This window comes from Haliotis cracherodii, unplaced genomic scaffold (assembly GCF_022045235.1).
Source record: "Haliotis cracherodii isolate W230 unplaced genomic scaffold, xgHalCrac1.p SCAF_6, whole genome shotgun sequence".
Lineage (NCBI taxonomy): Eukaryota > Metazoa > Mollusca > Gastropoda > Lepetellida > Haliotidae > Haliotis > Haliotis cracherodii.
In genome coordinates this window covers 60,313,467-60,328,530 of record NW_027266319.1, presented here as the reverse complement: position 1 = coordinate 60,328,530, position 15,064 = coordinate 60,313,467, and the positions used below count along the sequence as shown (strand labels likewise).

Below are 15,064 nucleotides of genomic sequence, written 5' to 3'. Positions count from 1 at the left end.
GCAAGCATGGGTTGCTGAAGACCCATTCCCCGGAATCTATCAGTTGTAAATATTGACAAAAAATCGAGTATATTGTGGATGCTTTAAGTGCAGGTTTGAGTGCAGCTGCTTCTCATTTGAAAAGACAAAAAGGAAAGTAGACAAAGAGAGGTAGTATTAATATACGTGGGAGCCTAGGTGACTGTGTGGGTCAGATCGCTGACTTTGTGTGCCAGCGATTAGGTGCATCACTCTGGCAGTGTAGGTTCGAATCCCAGATAGAATTCAACCCCAAAAAGTCCTTGAATCTGTTCTTTACTGGTAATTGTTTATCCCTCATGGAACATTTGTTATGGCGCTGAGTGTGATCGGCTGAAAAAAAAGATAAATGCAGAGCTAGGTGAGGTGAGGTGAAATGGGTTTTAACATCGCGTCGAAGATTATTGCACTTATATAGCGACGTGCATGTACGTGTGTGTGTTTGTGTGGCTGCTTGTACTAGTCCGGACTGATGACGATTTATCGTGCTAGCTCACTGAGAAACCATGCCGCACTTTAACATGAATACCCCACTCAGACACAGTATACTGACTCCGAGCCGACCAGTCCTTGTTTTAGCCCCTTAATGCCGAGCGCCAGACAGGGTAACAACAAGTACCATCTTTTAACGTCTTTTGGTATGACGCAGCCGGGAATCGAACCCCAGACCTTCCGCTCTCCGGGCGGAAGCTCTACCACTAGGCCACGGAGGCTGTCTGCAGAGCTAGGAATAATATGCAAAATATAATGATGCACTAGAAATAACTATAATGCCGCTTGCAAACAGAAAGGAAAAGACTATCTTAAACAGAAAAGAACAATGTCTCAAGATTTTGGTCCAAACCTTTAGGCCTGTCTGGAAAAAAAACATTAACGATTGATATAATGACTTTAAAAAGTTGTTTTCATTCCACGATAATGACACCCGTGCTCGTGGGTTTCACCGAAGTGGTAAACGCTTGAGACCTGCATCACTTCGGGCTTTCCTCCTACACTAAGCAGGCACGCTGTGATATAACTGGAATACTCTTCACTGAGCGTTAAGCCACTCATTCACTCGCCGATATTGAATGCAACCCTTATTTCCAGCTCCAAGCGCCAGAAAACCCAACACACACTGATCTTGATGTACAATCTGTAACTGAGTTCCGACCATTTGTAGGTATTCCACGGGAAAATCGAATTTGCCAAATATGCAGTCAAAATAATATTGAAGACGAGTACCATTTCCTTCTTGTGTGCCTAATATTTGCGCCATCAAGACAAAATTGAAAGTCACATCGGCCCTATTCCAGCCAAATCGTGACTATCAAATGCTATATAAAATAAATACATTTAGAATATAAACACCTGTCAACAAAGGACAGTGAAATAACTAGACGATCACAGATTTATATTTAAAACTAGTTTGCAACCATAAAAATATATCACTTTACATTTCCAGCAGCCAAGTTAGGCCACCATACTGGGGACCATGAGGACTTGCACTACCTGCATGGTTCCCCAGCATGATTTACACCATCGCCTTAATCGCTGGCGGTAGTTGGCAATTTCAGCCAAAATTAACATGACAAATATTCTACGGTTAAAACATTTGTGGATGTGTAGGTATAAATATTCTTTTAACGACATGGACTTACGATAACCTCAAAGGGGGACAATAATTTCCACTACTCCAATCCCCTTCGAGGGCACAGCCACTAACAATCTCTTTTAAAAATTATGTAATACCAATTTATAAAATACACAGCTTTGTTCCTCAATATTTATGATTTAGTTAACAGCTGGTCAACAAAATGGGTCTGTAGTTTGAGGGATCAGTATGATCTCGTCCAGGTTTAGGTGGAAGAACAACTATGACATCATGTCAAGCAGAAGGAAACGTTCCTGATGTCCAAATTTCATCAAATATGTTCAAAAGGGTTTCCAGGAGTTTCTAGGTGTTGATGGTGTGTTTTATCGGCTCCAGTGGCAGTATTATGAGCTTGTCCGAGAGCAGCGTGGAGTTTTGTATTGAAAACACTTCGTTGTAATCTTCCCCATTAGCTGCATGAAAATTAATAGATTTGTATTCCTGCTGTATTTGGTATTTTTGGGAATGAGGTACCAAACTTTCACCAAGTTCATTTGTTATATCAGATTTATCAGTTAATAATCTATCTCAATTTTTCAGATGGTGAATGCTAAAATTTAAACCCTTACCTTTGATTGTTTTATCATGTTCAATACTTTGGACGTAGGCGTACGAGAATCTATTTTGGAAACATAAGTTTACCAAGACTGGCGTTTATTTGTTTTAACGTGTCGTGTTTTAGCATCAAAAATGTATATTTATTAAAATTATGTACCCACGGATGGCAATGGAAATATAGAGGGCTTAGGAATACATTCATCTGCTATTTTGTGCGGTTCGTCAGAGAATAATTGTAAAGGATGATGAACCTCTATGAAAAGATCATGTTTTAACGTATTTGAGGAAAGTATTTTAAATATGAGGCCGATATGTCATGAACGGAGCTGTGGATAACACCCTGCCTCGAAATGATTGAAGATCCCCAGAGGAGAAAAATTATGATATGCATTTAATTGAGGTAAGTTAAACTTGTCTGCTTTAGATACATTTCTTGTCGACAGAACGCTCATGCTTTTAAAATCATGTACTAATAGCTATAATCAATAAAAATTATTCTTCAGTATTCTACAATTCCATTGTAAAATATGTGAAGAAGCTGTCTCCTCGAAGGATTATTGGGGGATCTACCCCGCCCTTTCTTTGAGGGCGAAACGCTATGTGCCCATTGATGACTTTTGTCGGACGGATCCATGCCCACGAGGAATCCAGACTTGTTAAACAATCGGACCTGGTTGTCTGATCCTTTTTGGGCTCTGTTTTAGGTTGGATTTTTAGATTTTACAATTTGTTTGACAGTTGTTTCATACTGGGATTGAAGTTGTGGAGTGGATGATATTATTTCTTCAGATAAAGAAGATGACTGTTGGTGAACTTGGGATAGGCTCGGTATGTTAGGACATGAATCTGCAGTGTGAGATGACTGTTCAGGTGAGAATACTTGAGGAGTATCGTGCTCACCCATGTCAAGTCTGTTTGGCAGGTGATGGACAAAGTGGTTGCAGGTGTAGTGGGTTCTTTTGGGGTTGTTTTGTGATCCTGGTGATGGAAGCATACGTTTCGTTTGATTCTGTCTTTTGTAAAGCTTTTTAGCATCATCAAAACTATTTTCTTGTGAATTTAATTTTATGGTTTTCCATGTTTTGCTTCGTGATGGGACAGTCTTTGGAGAAGGATGAGTGACGTCCTGATCAGTTGGTGCACTTTTTTCTTATTCTTTTTTTTTTTTTTGGGGGGGGGGGGGGGGGGGGGGATGGGGGGGGGGTGGCCCAGTCGTCTAAGGTGCCGCGGGTTTCACCGAAGTGGTAAACGTCTGAGACCTGCATCACTTCGGGCTTTCCTGCCACATTAAGCTGACACGCCGTGATATAACTGGAATAATTTGCAGTACGTGTGGCATTTGTGTATGTATGTGTATCATTAATATTGCAGTAGCCTTTATTGACTTTGGAGCATTCGGAGGCGAATGTGAAAAGGGTTCGGTGTTTGTTTGAAAGGTTTCCGAAATTTTACGGTTGGTGAATCGTTTTGGTGAATTGACTCATTTCTGAGACAATAACCATTTCCTTCGTGTTCGTGAACAATCGAACCAGGTCTCTCACAATTCCTTTGCTGGTGTTAAGCGTTCTGTGTGGTGAACAATCGTTTAATGTTTCAACCTCACCTAACGGGATCGAGTGGTCAGGCTTGCTGACTGGGTTGTTGCATGTCATCGTATCTCAGCTGCGTGGATCGTATGTTCATGATATCAATCACTGGAATGTCTGGTTATTAACAGACCGCCATCATATAGCTGGAATATTGCTGAGTGCGGCGTTAAACAACAAATATACAAAAAGATCCTATGCGGCTGACAAATATTGAAAGAGTGAATTGTCACCCCGCGTTGGACTGTACTTCAGTTATATAGCATGGCGTGTCAGCTTGCTGTGGTAAGAAAGCCGAAAGTAATGCAGGGTAAATGTTTACCTTCTTGGCGATACCTACAGTGGCTTGTACTGAAAAACCAAGCATCATAATCAGGGCGAATCAGAGACGGTCACAATACCACTTGCTCTACACTGGTTTAAATATCATACATTTTCTAACTTATACGTCACTCATACGTCAAACGTCATTCCCGTGTTACGCCTGATCTACTTGTTTCGTGTTTACGTAGTTGGTGGATTTCTTCTCTCTAAAACAGTGAAGTACTTCTCACTACGTCTGAGATGGCATATATACTTTGAATATAAACTATATTTATATATCGCCGATAGCATAAAACATATTATAATGCGACACTTGTACCGTATGTGCTGCTAATATGAAAACACCCTTTTCATAGTAAGTCCAGTCTGAACAACAGACCCGGACCCGGTAGCCCCTGAGAGCCCCGGGCAAGCCGAGTGGTTAAAACAGTTGCCACACCGAAGACCCGTGTTCGAATCCATTCATTGGTACAATTTGTACATTTCGTCCTTCCTTAGTGTCTCCGTAATATAGCTGGAGTATTGCTCAAAATATTTTTTTGTAAATATTGCTTAAAAATCGACGTAAACCATACCTGCTCACTCACACTCCTTGTACTAAAACCTCACAAGAAGGGTATACGTGTTATCGATCATTTTTCAACACCAAGGAGGACTTCAAGATCAATGCACACAATTATTCTGGTCATCGAGAATTCAACTAGTTGATATGGTTAACACAGGTGCACGTAGGTTACCTGAGTAGTAGGTCACACTTAACATACAAGACGCGTTTATAATCAAAATTGGAAAAAATGTACACTTATTTTCATCTCTGGTTTGTTTCACTGAAGTCATTTGTTTCAGAAATGTCAAATGACCGGGGTATGGTTCTTCTCTGTTTGCAGCAATACTCTTGCGATATCACAAGAAGTCCATTCACTGATCACATTGTAGAACTCGAGCAAGACGCTTTAACAACGAGGCTAGGCTACCGCTGAAGTAAGACGAGTTCTATGGATGAACAACTTCTTTATTACAATTAGTGCGACGTTTCGGTGTAGATCCTAACACCTTTATCAAGCAAGTAATGAATAGTGCTAAACAGCATAGGTTTATATGCTTATTAACATCAATGTTTATACAGTAAATGATTGATGGACACAGAGGGCTGATTAAGATAAATGGAAGCCAGTGGATGACTAATGAACGCAGAGTGAACAAGCGGACTGATAGAAATGATGAATCCAACTGAAAAAAGTTAGCCTACCGCTGCGTTTCCCTCGGATCGGAATGTGGTGTCACTATATACATGAAACCCCTATTTGCGTCGACTTTGATAAATTAGATGATTCCGTCATAAGAAACAGAGGAAAACACATAAAGCTATCACATTCTATATGAAACTCAGAAATTTCAGAGTTAGATATACGTTTATTTTGAACGTAATTGTTTATTACAGATACCTCTTTATTTCAAACAATAAACGAAAAAACAAGGTTTTCTTTCCATCGTGATATGATGGAATGTTGATCTTGTTAATGTTTATCGAGTTACAAATCTCCACAACAATATCACACAGCTACAATATCACAATGATGGATATATCGAGTATTTGCACACTTCACTGACACTGAAGTGCGTACGAATTGATGCGGAAGGAAATGCCAACAGTCGGGGATCAAATGGCTGGTCTAGGCTTCAGTGAGTGAGTGAGTGAGTATGTTTTTACGCCGCTTTTAGCAATATTCCAGCAATATCACGGCGGGGGACACCAGAAATGGGCTTCACACATTGTACCCATGTCGGGAATCGAACCGGGTCTTCGGCTTGACGAGCGAACGCTTTAACCACTAGGCTACCCGACCGCCCCTAAAGACAAATTAGGTGACGTATCTGAATTACTGATTGCGAACATAATATAGTGGACAGCAAAGAAAACTATCATAGTCTATGTAAGAACTCATATATCAACTACTGTGAAGAAGTTAATGAACACCCAATTGTTTAATATTACTAATCTGTCATGGCTTGAAATGCCCATTTCGTTTGAGCAGTATATGTTATTGGACAGAGTGTATGGTATGTTGATACCGCATATGTACACAGGCATTCAGCTGCCTAGTACAATAATGCATCCATCCTCACGAGCAGTGTACATTTCACGAAACACTACATCTACAAGATATCAGCATAAGTAGGAATGCCACGAAGGTGCAGTCGTGCTCAAACTGATCTAAAGCGGCATGAAATGATAACACCCAGTTATCAAATAATTGGTCTAGGCTTTAACGATCATCTTCCCGATGTTGGCTCCTTTCAACAAAGACATGAAGATCTGGGGCATGTTCTCGAAACCATCTTTGATCGTCTCTCTGTACTTGATCTTGCCCTGGAATAGAATACAATGCAAATAAGTCACAAGGGAAGGTGTGCTGCGTTGAAGGACCACGCTGTCCTGTTTACGAGAGACGATAGCGACTGACACGTAAAATATTTTTTTTCGTTGGACATTGCTACATATACAGGTATTTTTCGAAACCATCTTTGACCGTCTCTCTGTATTTGATCATGTCCTGGAATAGTATACAAAGTAAAACAAGCTCTATGAAAGTGATCAGATATCTCTTTGTTTTCAAGTATTGAGAATCTTGATTAAAGTTTAATAAAGGATATGACCTACTATAATCCCCGAAAGGAGTGTAGGTCAAAAAATATTGTTTTACATGTGAAACCGCATCAACACGAAGTCGTAGACACAATGGAAAGAATTAATTACCATGTTATTCACATTTCGAGACTGCCGTAGTGTCAAAATAAGGCAAGAACGTTTGCGAGCCATAAAGTTAAATGATACGGTAATTGATTTTTTTCACTGTGGATGGACCTTCGAGACAACCGGATCTATATGAATACACTTGTCTCGTAAAACATCTATTTAGAGACAAAAGGTGTTTGACTACAATGTCTGTGGGGATTCTTCTGAATAATGGTTAATGTATTGTTCAGTGACTGGAATTGTACTTTGAGTTTTCATTTTGTTGAATTGGTACTCCAGCTGTTAAGTACTCACTTCGTCTATCCCTTTTTTCATTTCAGCTTTGCCCTCCGGATATTTTGCCAACCATCGTGTCACCATGAAACCTTCCACTTTAAGTTGTTTGGATAAGATCGTCATGAACGGATCTGGAGCTGGAACAGACACAAAACACACATGGAGGTACAAACGAAAATAGGAGCCTTGTAGGAAATGTAGTTTTGGGTTATCTTTTTTATATCTCACTTTATCGACCTGGAGCTGAACACACTCAATACACACATGGATGTACAGAAGAAAGAAGGAGCCTTGTAGGAAATGTAGTTTTTTGTTTTATCTCCTTAAATCTCACTTTATCGACCTGGAGCTGAACACACTCAATACACACATGGATGTACAGAAGAAAGAAGGAGCCTTGTAGGAAATGTAGTTTTTTGTGTTATCTCATTATATCTCACTTTATCGACCTGGAGCTGAACACACACAATACACACATGGATGTATAGAAGAAAGTAGGAGCCTTGTAGGAAATGTAGTTTTGTGTTATCTTTTTATATCTCACTTTATCGACCTGGAGCTGAACACACACAATACACACATGGATGTACAGAAGAAAGTAGGAGCCTTGTAGGAAATGTAGTTTTTTGTGTTATCTCATTATATCTCACTTTATCGACCTGGAGCTGAACACACACAATACACACATGGATGTACAGAAGAAAGAAGGAGCCTTGTAGGAAATGTAGTTTTTTGTGTTATCTCCTTAAATCTCACTTTATCGACCTAGGGCTGAACACACTCAATACACACATGGATGTACAGAAGAAAGAAGGAGCCTTGTAGGAAATGTAGTTTTTTGTGTGATCTCCTCAAATCTCACTTTTATCGACTTTTTTGTTGCAATATAGCACACGGTAAACAAATAAATGTAGGTAATATCGAATAGCACCAAAGCTTTATAATATACAATAAATAGATAAATGAATAATGCTTAAAGTTAGCTAGCATAGAATATGGATTTCATATAGAAACCGTATATATCTTGGAGAATCGATAATTATCGGATAACACTGAAGCTATTCAATACACAATAAACAAGCAGCCTAAACATGAGAAATGATATTGCGTATTCATTAAGTATGATAAAAAAATACCACCTCGATAACACGATACACGTATACAGCTATATCTAGGTGCATATATTTATCATTTAACAAATGAAGAGGAAAGTTCATGGATGTATTACTCGATAAATACTTACTGAGTGGTGGTTTTGTGGCATTGTAGATTGAGATACCACCACAAATGGAAATTCTACCAAACAGATTCATGTGTTGAAGTGCTTTAGCGGTGAAATCTCCCCCAACCTGCAAAAGTTTATGATGGTTGTAAGTCTTTAGTTACTAATCCCGTCGCTGTGCAACTTGCAGATAGTCTACAGCCCCATTGCTTCCATCTAACAGATCTAATTATAAACAGCCCTGGTCTCCAAATGCCAAATCAGTGCCCAACTTTGGCACTGGTAAGTTTTCGAATGAAATGGGTGTTGTACGTACATTATCAAAATAGCAGTCAATTCCATCAGGGGCCGCCTCTTTCAAGGACTTGCTGATGTCTGCTTCCTTGTAGTTGAACACGTGATCAAATCCAAGACTCTTTACCCAATCACATTTCTCCTTTGATCCAGCAAAGCCAATCACCTTGCAACCCTGTGAAATGGAATTGAAACAATCTGTTTTCCGAAAAGTAAGTCAACAATAACAGTTTTTGCAGCATCACATATGCATTCTGAGAGTTTTTGGTTATAAGTTGCCGGGTACAAGTACAATCAACTGTAGTTAACTACTAGCAACTACATCGTGACATAGTGAGTTGCTTCATCACAACTTCACCCCTTCTTTTGAGTGAATTGATCATTGGTCCCAAGTGATAGTGTCCTAGTAAAATGAATTACAGTAAACTACGGTTATAACGAACACGCTTATAACGAACTGACGGATATAACGAACTTACTTTTTGGTCCCGACTATTTGCTGTAGTTATGCTGTATATATGCTTATAACGAACTACGGTTATAACGAACTAAAATTAGTAGTCCCTTTGAGTTCGTTATAACCGTACTTTACTACTTGTAAGTGGCGACCATCACTGGCGTATTCATTATGTGATATGTGTTATGTTCTCACCTTGATCTTGGCGATCTGTCCCACAGCACTGCCCACTGCCCCCGCTGCACCGTTGACCAACACAGTCTCCCCAACCTTAGGCTGGCAGATCTCCAGGAACCCGAAATAGGCCGTCATCCTGAAGTGATGCAGTGGCATAAATCAAAATGTCAAAACCTAGGGACATCCACAAAATCTCACAAAAATCGAAGCTGCAAATTCATTGATATCTACTAGCCGACATACTCGTTCTCATAATATCAACCACTGGTTTGTCAAGACTCTATTTTAACAGGCTGGTGTGATTTAGTTGGGATATTGCTGACTGGCGTTAAAAACATTCACCCACTCACTCATTGTTAACACCTAATTCATTGACATCGCATCTACTTCACGGGCATTACTTCCAATACTGACATCACACTTAATTAACTTACATCACACTTGATTTACTAACATCATATTCAATTTACTTACATCATACGTAATTTACTAACATCATACTTAATTTACTAACCTCATACTTAATTTACTTACATCATACTTAATTTACTAACATCATACTTAATTTACTAACATTATACTTACTTTACTTACATCATACTTAATTTACTAACATTATACTTTATTTACTAACATCATACAAAATTTACAAACATCATACATAATTTACTAACATCATACTTAATTTACTTACATCATACTTAATTTACTAACATCATACTTAATTTACTTACAACACACTTAATTTACTTACAACACATTTCATTTACTTACATCATGCTTAATTTACTAACATTATACTTACTTTACTTACATCATACTTAATTTACTAACATTATACTTTATTTACTAACATCATACTTAATTTACTAACATCATACTTAATTTACTTACATCATACTTAATTTACTAACATAATACTTTATTTACTAACATCATACTTAATTTACTAACATCATACTTAATTTACTAACATCACACTTAATTTACATGATACTTAATTTACTAACATCACACTTAATTTACTAACATCATACTTAATTTACTAACATCACACTTAATTTACATCATACTTAATTTACTAACATCATACTTGATTTACTAACATCACACTTAATTTACATGATACTTAATTTACTTACATCATGCTTAATTTACTAACATCATACTTAATTTACTAACATCACACTTAATTTACATCATACTTAATTTACTAACATCATACTTAATTTACTAACATCATACTTAATTTACTAACATCATGCTTAATTTACTAACATCACACTTGATTTACTTACATCACTTACACTACACCTAAATCACTGTTGATGAGAGCACCTACCCTGGCATGCCCAGGATTCCCAGTGCGAGAGATGGCTCCAGTGTTCCAAGATCTGGCACTTTGAGGAGCTGTATGGCTTCCATGTCTTTTGGTTTTGTAGGGTCGACCAGTGTACGTGAACGCCACCCCGCATACAACTGGACCAGGCGCCCTACGGGGTAGTCCTTGCTTTTACTCTCTGTCACCCTAGGAAAAAGCACAAAAACGTGAACTCTGTCTAAACTGACATCTGATCGGTTTGTAGGAAAATATGACATATACACTATGCATTACAATATATAATATATATATATATGTATAAAAGTAATCTTTGTGCATGTAAATATAGTGAATCAAATATCGGTTTCTTTAAGGGGGTGCTACTTCAGGGCGGTAAATCATGATAGATAAACATAGAACATATCTGTAAAAGTATATTATTAGCACTTGTTAAAAGGATGTAAATTGGATACAATTTGAATCAGTATAATAGTAATCTGAATCAGTATAATCAGTATAATAGTAATCTATAATAGTACATAATTATGGTGATTAAAATTCAAAAGTATTAAAAAACTGGTTGGTAGATATCACCATAGTCCTTACCTTGCTACCTGTTCGCCGATGACACACATCCCAACAGGGAAAGTATGGACCCTGAAAAAGCAGTGGAACCAACAACACTGTCTGAGGTGTTAAATGTTTTTCACGTTGAGCCACATGCGCTTGCAGTAGTACCAGCCCAAAGTTTGTTGGACTGCACTGTTTCAGCACAACAACAGACTATGCATGTGAGACGTTATGTCAGAGCTCCACCCTGTAGCTTCGAGTTTTCAAAGCAAATGGCCTAATAACAATCACAGTAGTTCACATCCAATTTATTGGGCCGCCTCCGTGGTCTAGTGGTAGAGCGTCCGCCCGGAGAGCGGAAGGTCCAGGGTTCGATCCCCGACCGCGTCATACCAAAAGACGTTAAAATATGGTACTTGTTGTTACCCTGTGTGGCGCTCGGCATTAAGGGGCTAAAACAAGGACAGGTCGGCTCGGAGTCAGTATACTGTGCCTGAGTGGGGTATTCATGTAAAACTGTGGCATGGTATCTCAGTGAGCTAGCACTATAAATCGGCATCAGTCCGGACTAGTACAAGCAGCCACGCAAACACACACACGTACATGCACGTCGCTATATAAGTGCAGTGATCTTGGAGGCGACGTTAAACCCCATCTCACCTCAACTCACCTCACATCAAATTTAATAAAACCATTTTGACAAAAAAACCTCCAACATCGATCTTACCTCATGTATGGATCCACACTGAGATATACTGCATCACAGATGAATTCTGAAACAGCATATAAACAATATGCATGTATAGTTACACCGTTAAATGATGATGTTAGTCCCAGAAACACATTACACAAACGGGACTATTTCTCTCCAATGTTATTTGAAATGCCGATATAAACTGTCTTCCAAACTTTCCCAGCCCTCCTTCACACGTTTTTTCACTAACATAACCATAAGAAATCATATCCATAAGCATAAGATATCTATGCTAAAGGTCATCATACATTTGTAAGCGTTAGCTTCCTCGTTGAATCTGTATTCTTGAAAATTACTCTATTCTGACTGGTCATTCAGAGGTTGTCAAATCACAAGAAACCCCCTCTGATTGAAACAGCCGATTTGTAAGCCGCATCACCGCGGAAGTTAATTTTCAAAAGATGGTATTTGTTTCAGTCGTTGTCGGTAAGCATATGTAAATAATTATACACACAATTATAGGTTACAAATGCAAAGTTGCAGTTACTACATGTTTATATCTTAATTTAAAAAAAAACACATTTTACAGTTGGTTTGTTGGTAGAGAACATACAAATATATCTCAGAGTTTGATGTCATAACCAATTCCCGATCAGATGAAGGAGTGAGTATATACTCTGAAACGTTGTGCTCCTCATAATAAAGATGTTGACCTCTAAACATTCTCTTCCTTTTGCCTGATATTCCTTCTTCAGATCCGATTTTTATTTAATTTATGTCCTCTTTTCTTTCAGGGTTTTTTTTTAATATAAGATAAAAAAAAAATATATATAAATAATTGGACACGCTAAAATAGTTTCGTGCATGTCCTAGAATGTTTACACACACACACACACACACACACACACGCACACGCAATTGATATAACAGCCCCCAACTTTTATAATCTACCCACAAATGGACGGTGAAATTACCAGGATGACTTGCTGTTTTGAATCAACGTGCCCTATATCCAGTGCTTTATATACACTAGCTTTCGGCTAACTTGAATTGCACTTGAATGAAGGGGTTTAGCCGTGTCCTTGGTAGATAACTAGCCTGAAGCAGAAACTGGGACGATCAGCTATTTGTCTGTCAACGTGAAGCGAGTCCCTAAGCCTTCTAACTGGGTCACCACGGACTTGGGTGTAGCGTTGTACGGGCCACACACACCAGGGCCCACTTGCACAAAGCGATCTTAACGCTAAGATGATCGTAACTCCATACTTTAACATAGGCTTACAATAGTCGTAGCGCTAAGATCGCTTTGTGCAAGTGGGCCCAGGACCCACTTGCACAAAGCGATCTTAGCGCTAAGATGATCGTAACTCCAATACTTTAACATAGGCTTACAATAGTTGTAGCGCTAAGATCGCTTTGTGCAAGTGGGCCCAGGAGTGGACGTTATGTGGGTGTATTTGTAACCGGATCCAGCCAGGTCATATTTTCAGTCCTAAGTCTTAAAAATCAGTGATCCGAGTGAGTGAATGAGTGAGTGAGTAGTCATAGAAGAGTGAGTGAGTACGTTTTGTGCAATATTCAAACAACATGACAACGGTATGTTATAATGGAATCCAAGCAAGGTGCATGAAGCAGTACCAGAGAAAATATTCCACCTAGAATAGCTTAGATAAGGGTAGTGGGACACATCGTTCCCCGTGATCAAGTGGCGAAATTTGCTAGTGATGAATCAAAGTATAGGCAACAGCGGTGGCATTGAATGACATGAATACTACATTTGGTAATCCAAAACAGCGGCGGCAACGAATGACATGGGACTTTTCTATAACATCATCAGGCACCTTCTTTCAATGCACCTTAGCCAGTCAACTATACCCTAACCAAGTGCTGTGTATGGCGTAATAACGGTGCGGTGGGAGATCTCAAGTCTATCACTACACTATATTCTCACCTCCATCTTTCAATGCAGGCAGGTCCTCTTCTTCAAGCTTGAAGTTGGAGTTTTTTGGCTCCCCATCAAACTTTGTTGCAAGAATCCACTTCTTTGCCTTAACCATATTGACGTCAGCCTGCTTATATTTTTTTACCTGTGATCCTTCAGCTATGTATACGTACGACGCTAGGGGTTGACACAGCAGTGATACCGATATGTTCGGTCTCTTTGGTCGGCTACCAACAAATGCGGACAAAGGTCTTTGGCAGGTATGTATAAGTTGTTCAACAGTCTGCATTGTTTGCGTAAGGCAGTGACGCGAAGAGGTTATCTATAGCAGCCTGAAACGCAATGAGCTGGGTTCTAAATGGATAATAATATGCTTCTCAAGGCCTAGTTTTTATTGCCTATATTTTCGAACTGCGGTCAGGTAATATATTCCTGGGTTGATTTCAACGCTGAGCTCGAGATAATGCGGGTGCATGATATTCTGTACATGTACTTGCTTGCTATAATGGATAGTTGAACGTCTGAAATCAAATGTGGTTGTGTGGTGGTCGCTGTGTTGGCGGTACGCAGCTGTCTGACATACTGTAAACTACGTTTATAACAAACACGCTTATAACGAACCGAAGGATGTAAAAAACATATTTTTGGTCGCGGCCATTTGCTATATATATCCTGTATATATTCTTATAACGAAATACGGTTATATCGAACTAAATTCAGTTATCCCTTTGAGTTCGTTATAACCGTAGTTAATCGGACTGGACTGGACTTGAGTTGTGCATCACGGTTTGCCAGCTTGGTGTGGCGAGGAAGCCAGAGGGTCGTGGAGGGCTAACGTTTGGTGTGTTGGTGAAACCTGCAGTGGTATGGTACTGTTAACCCCTATGTTGATGGGGAGTTAGCTCTTTGGGGAAAATCAAGGACAACATCGGCATCACTGTCCCGGAACGTTTAAAGCACAACAGATAAACAATAAACAAGAAATACGCAATGAGCGTCCTTCACATGTTCCTGTCTTACACGTCCTTCACATGTTCCAGTCTTACAAGTCCTTCACATGTTCCAGTCTTACATGTCCTTTACATGTTCCTGTCTTACACGTCCTTCACATGTTCCTGTCTTACAAGTCCTTCACATGTTCCTGCCTTACACGTCCTTCACATGCTCCTGACCTACACGTCCTTTGCATGTTTCTGACTTACACGTCTTTCACATGTTCCAGTCTTACACGTCC

At 39.2% G+C, this 15,064-nt stretch overlaps 1 protein-coding gene across 1 annotated transcript; it reads right to left on the bottom strand.

Moving 5' to 3' along the window:
• Positions 1 to 6,205: 6,205 nt before the first annotated feature.
• Positions 6,206 to 14,052, bottom strand: LOC139445336 (prostaglandin reductase 1-like). The gene is made up of 9 exons (XM_071226465.1): positions 13,840 to 14,052; positions 11,922 to 11,967; positions 11,231 to 11,281; positions 10,646 to 10,831; positions 9,322 to 9,439; positions 8,692 to 8,844; positions 8,397 to 8,502; positions 7,172 to 7,290; positions 6,206 to 6,490 (listed from the first exon to the last, which is right to left on the bottom strand). Exons 1-9 carry the CDS (start codon positions 13,943 to 13,945, stop codon positions 6,380 to 6,382), a joined length of 996 nt encoding a protein of 331 aa, XP_071082566.1. The 5' UTR covers positions 13,946 to 14,052; the 3' UTR covers positions 6,206 to 6,379.
• Positions 14,053 to 15,064: the final 1,012 nt, after the last annotated feature.

Coding starts and splice junctions, on each gene's coding strand:
- LOC139445336 (XM_071226465.1), bottom strand. CDS start 13,945: ATGGTTAAGGCAAAGAAGTGGATTCTTGCAACAAAGTTTGATGGGGAG. Junction 11,968..13,839: donor GCCTGCATTGAAAGATGGAG/GTGAGAATATAG, acceptor ATGCTGTTTCAG/AATTCATCTGTGATGCAGTA. Junction 9,440..10,645: donor GGAATCCTGGGCATGCCAGG/GTAGGTGCTCTC, acceptor GCATCACTTCAG/GATGACGGCCTATTTCGGGT.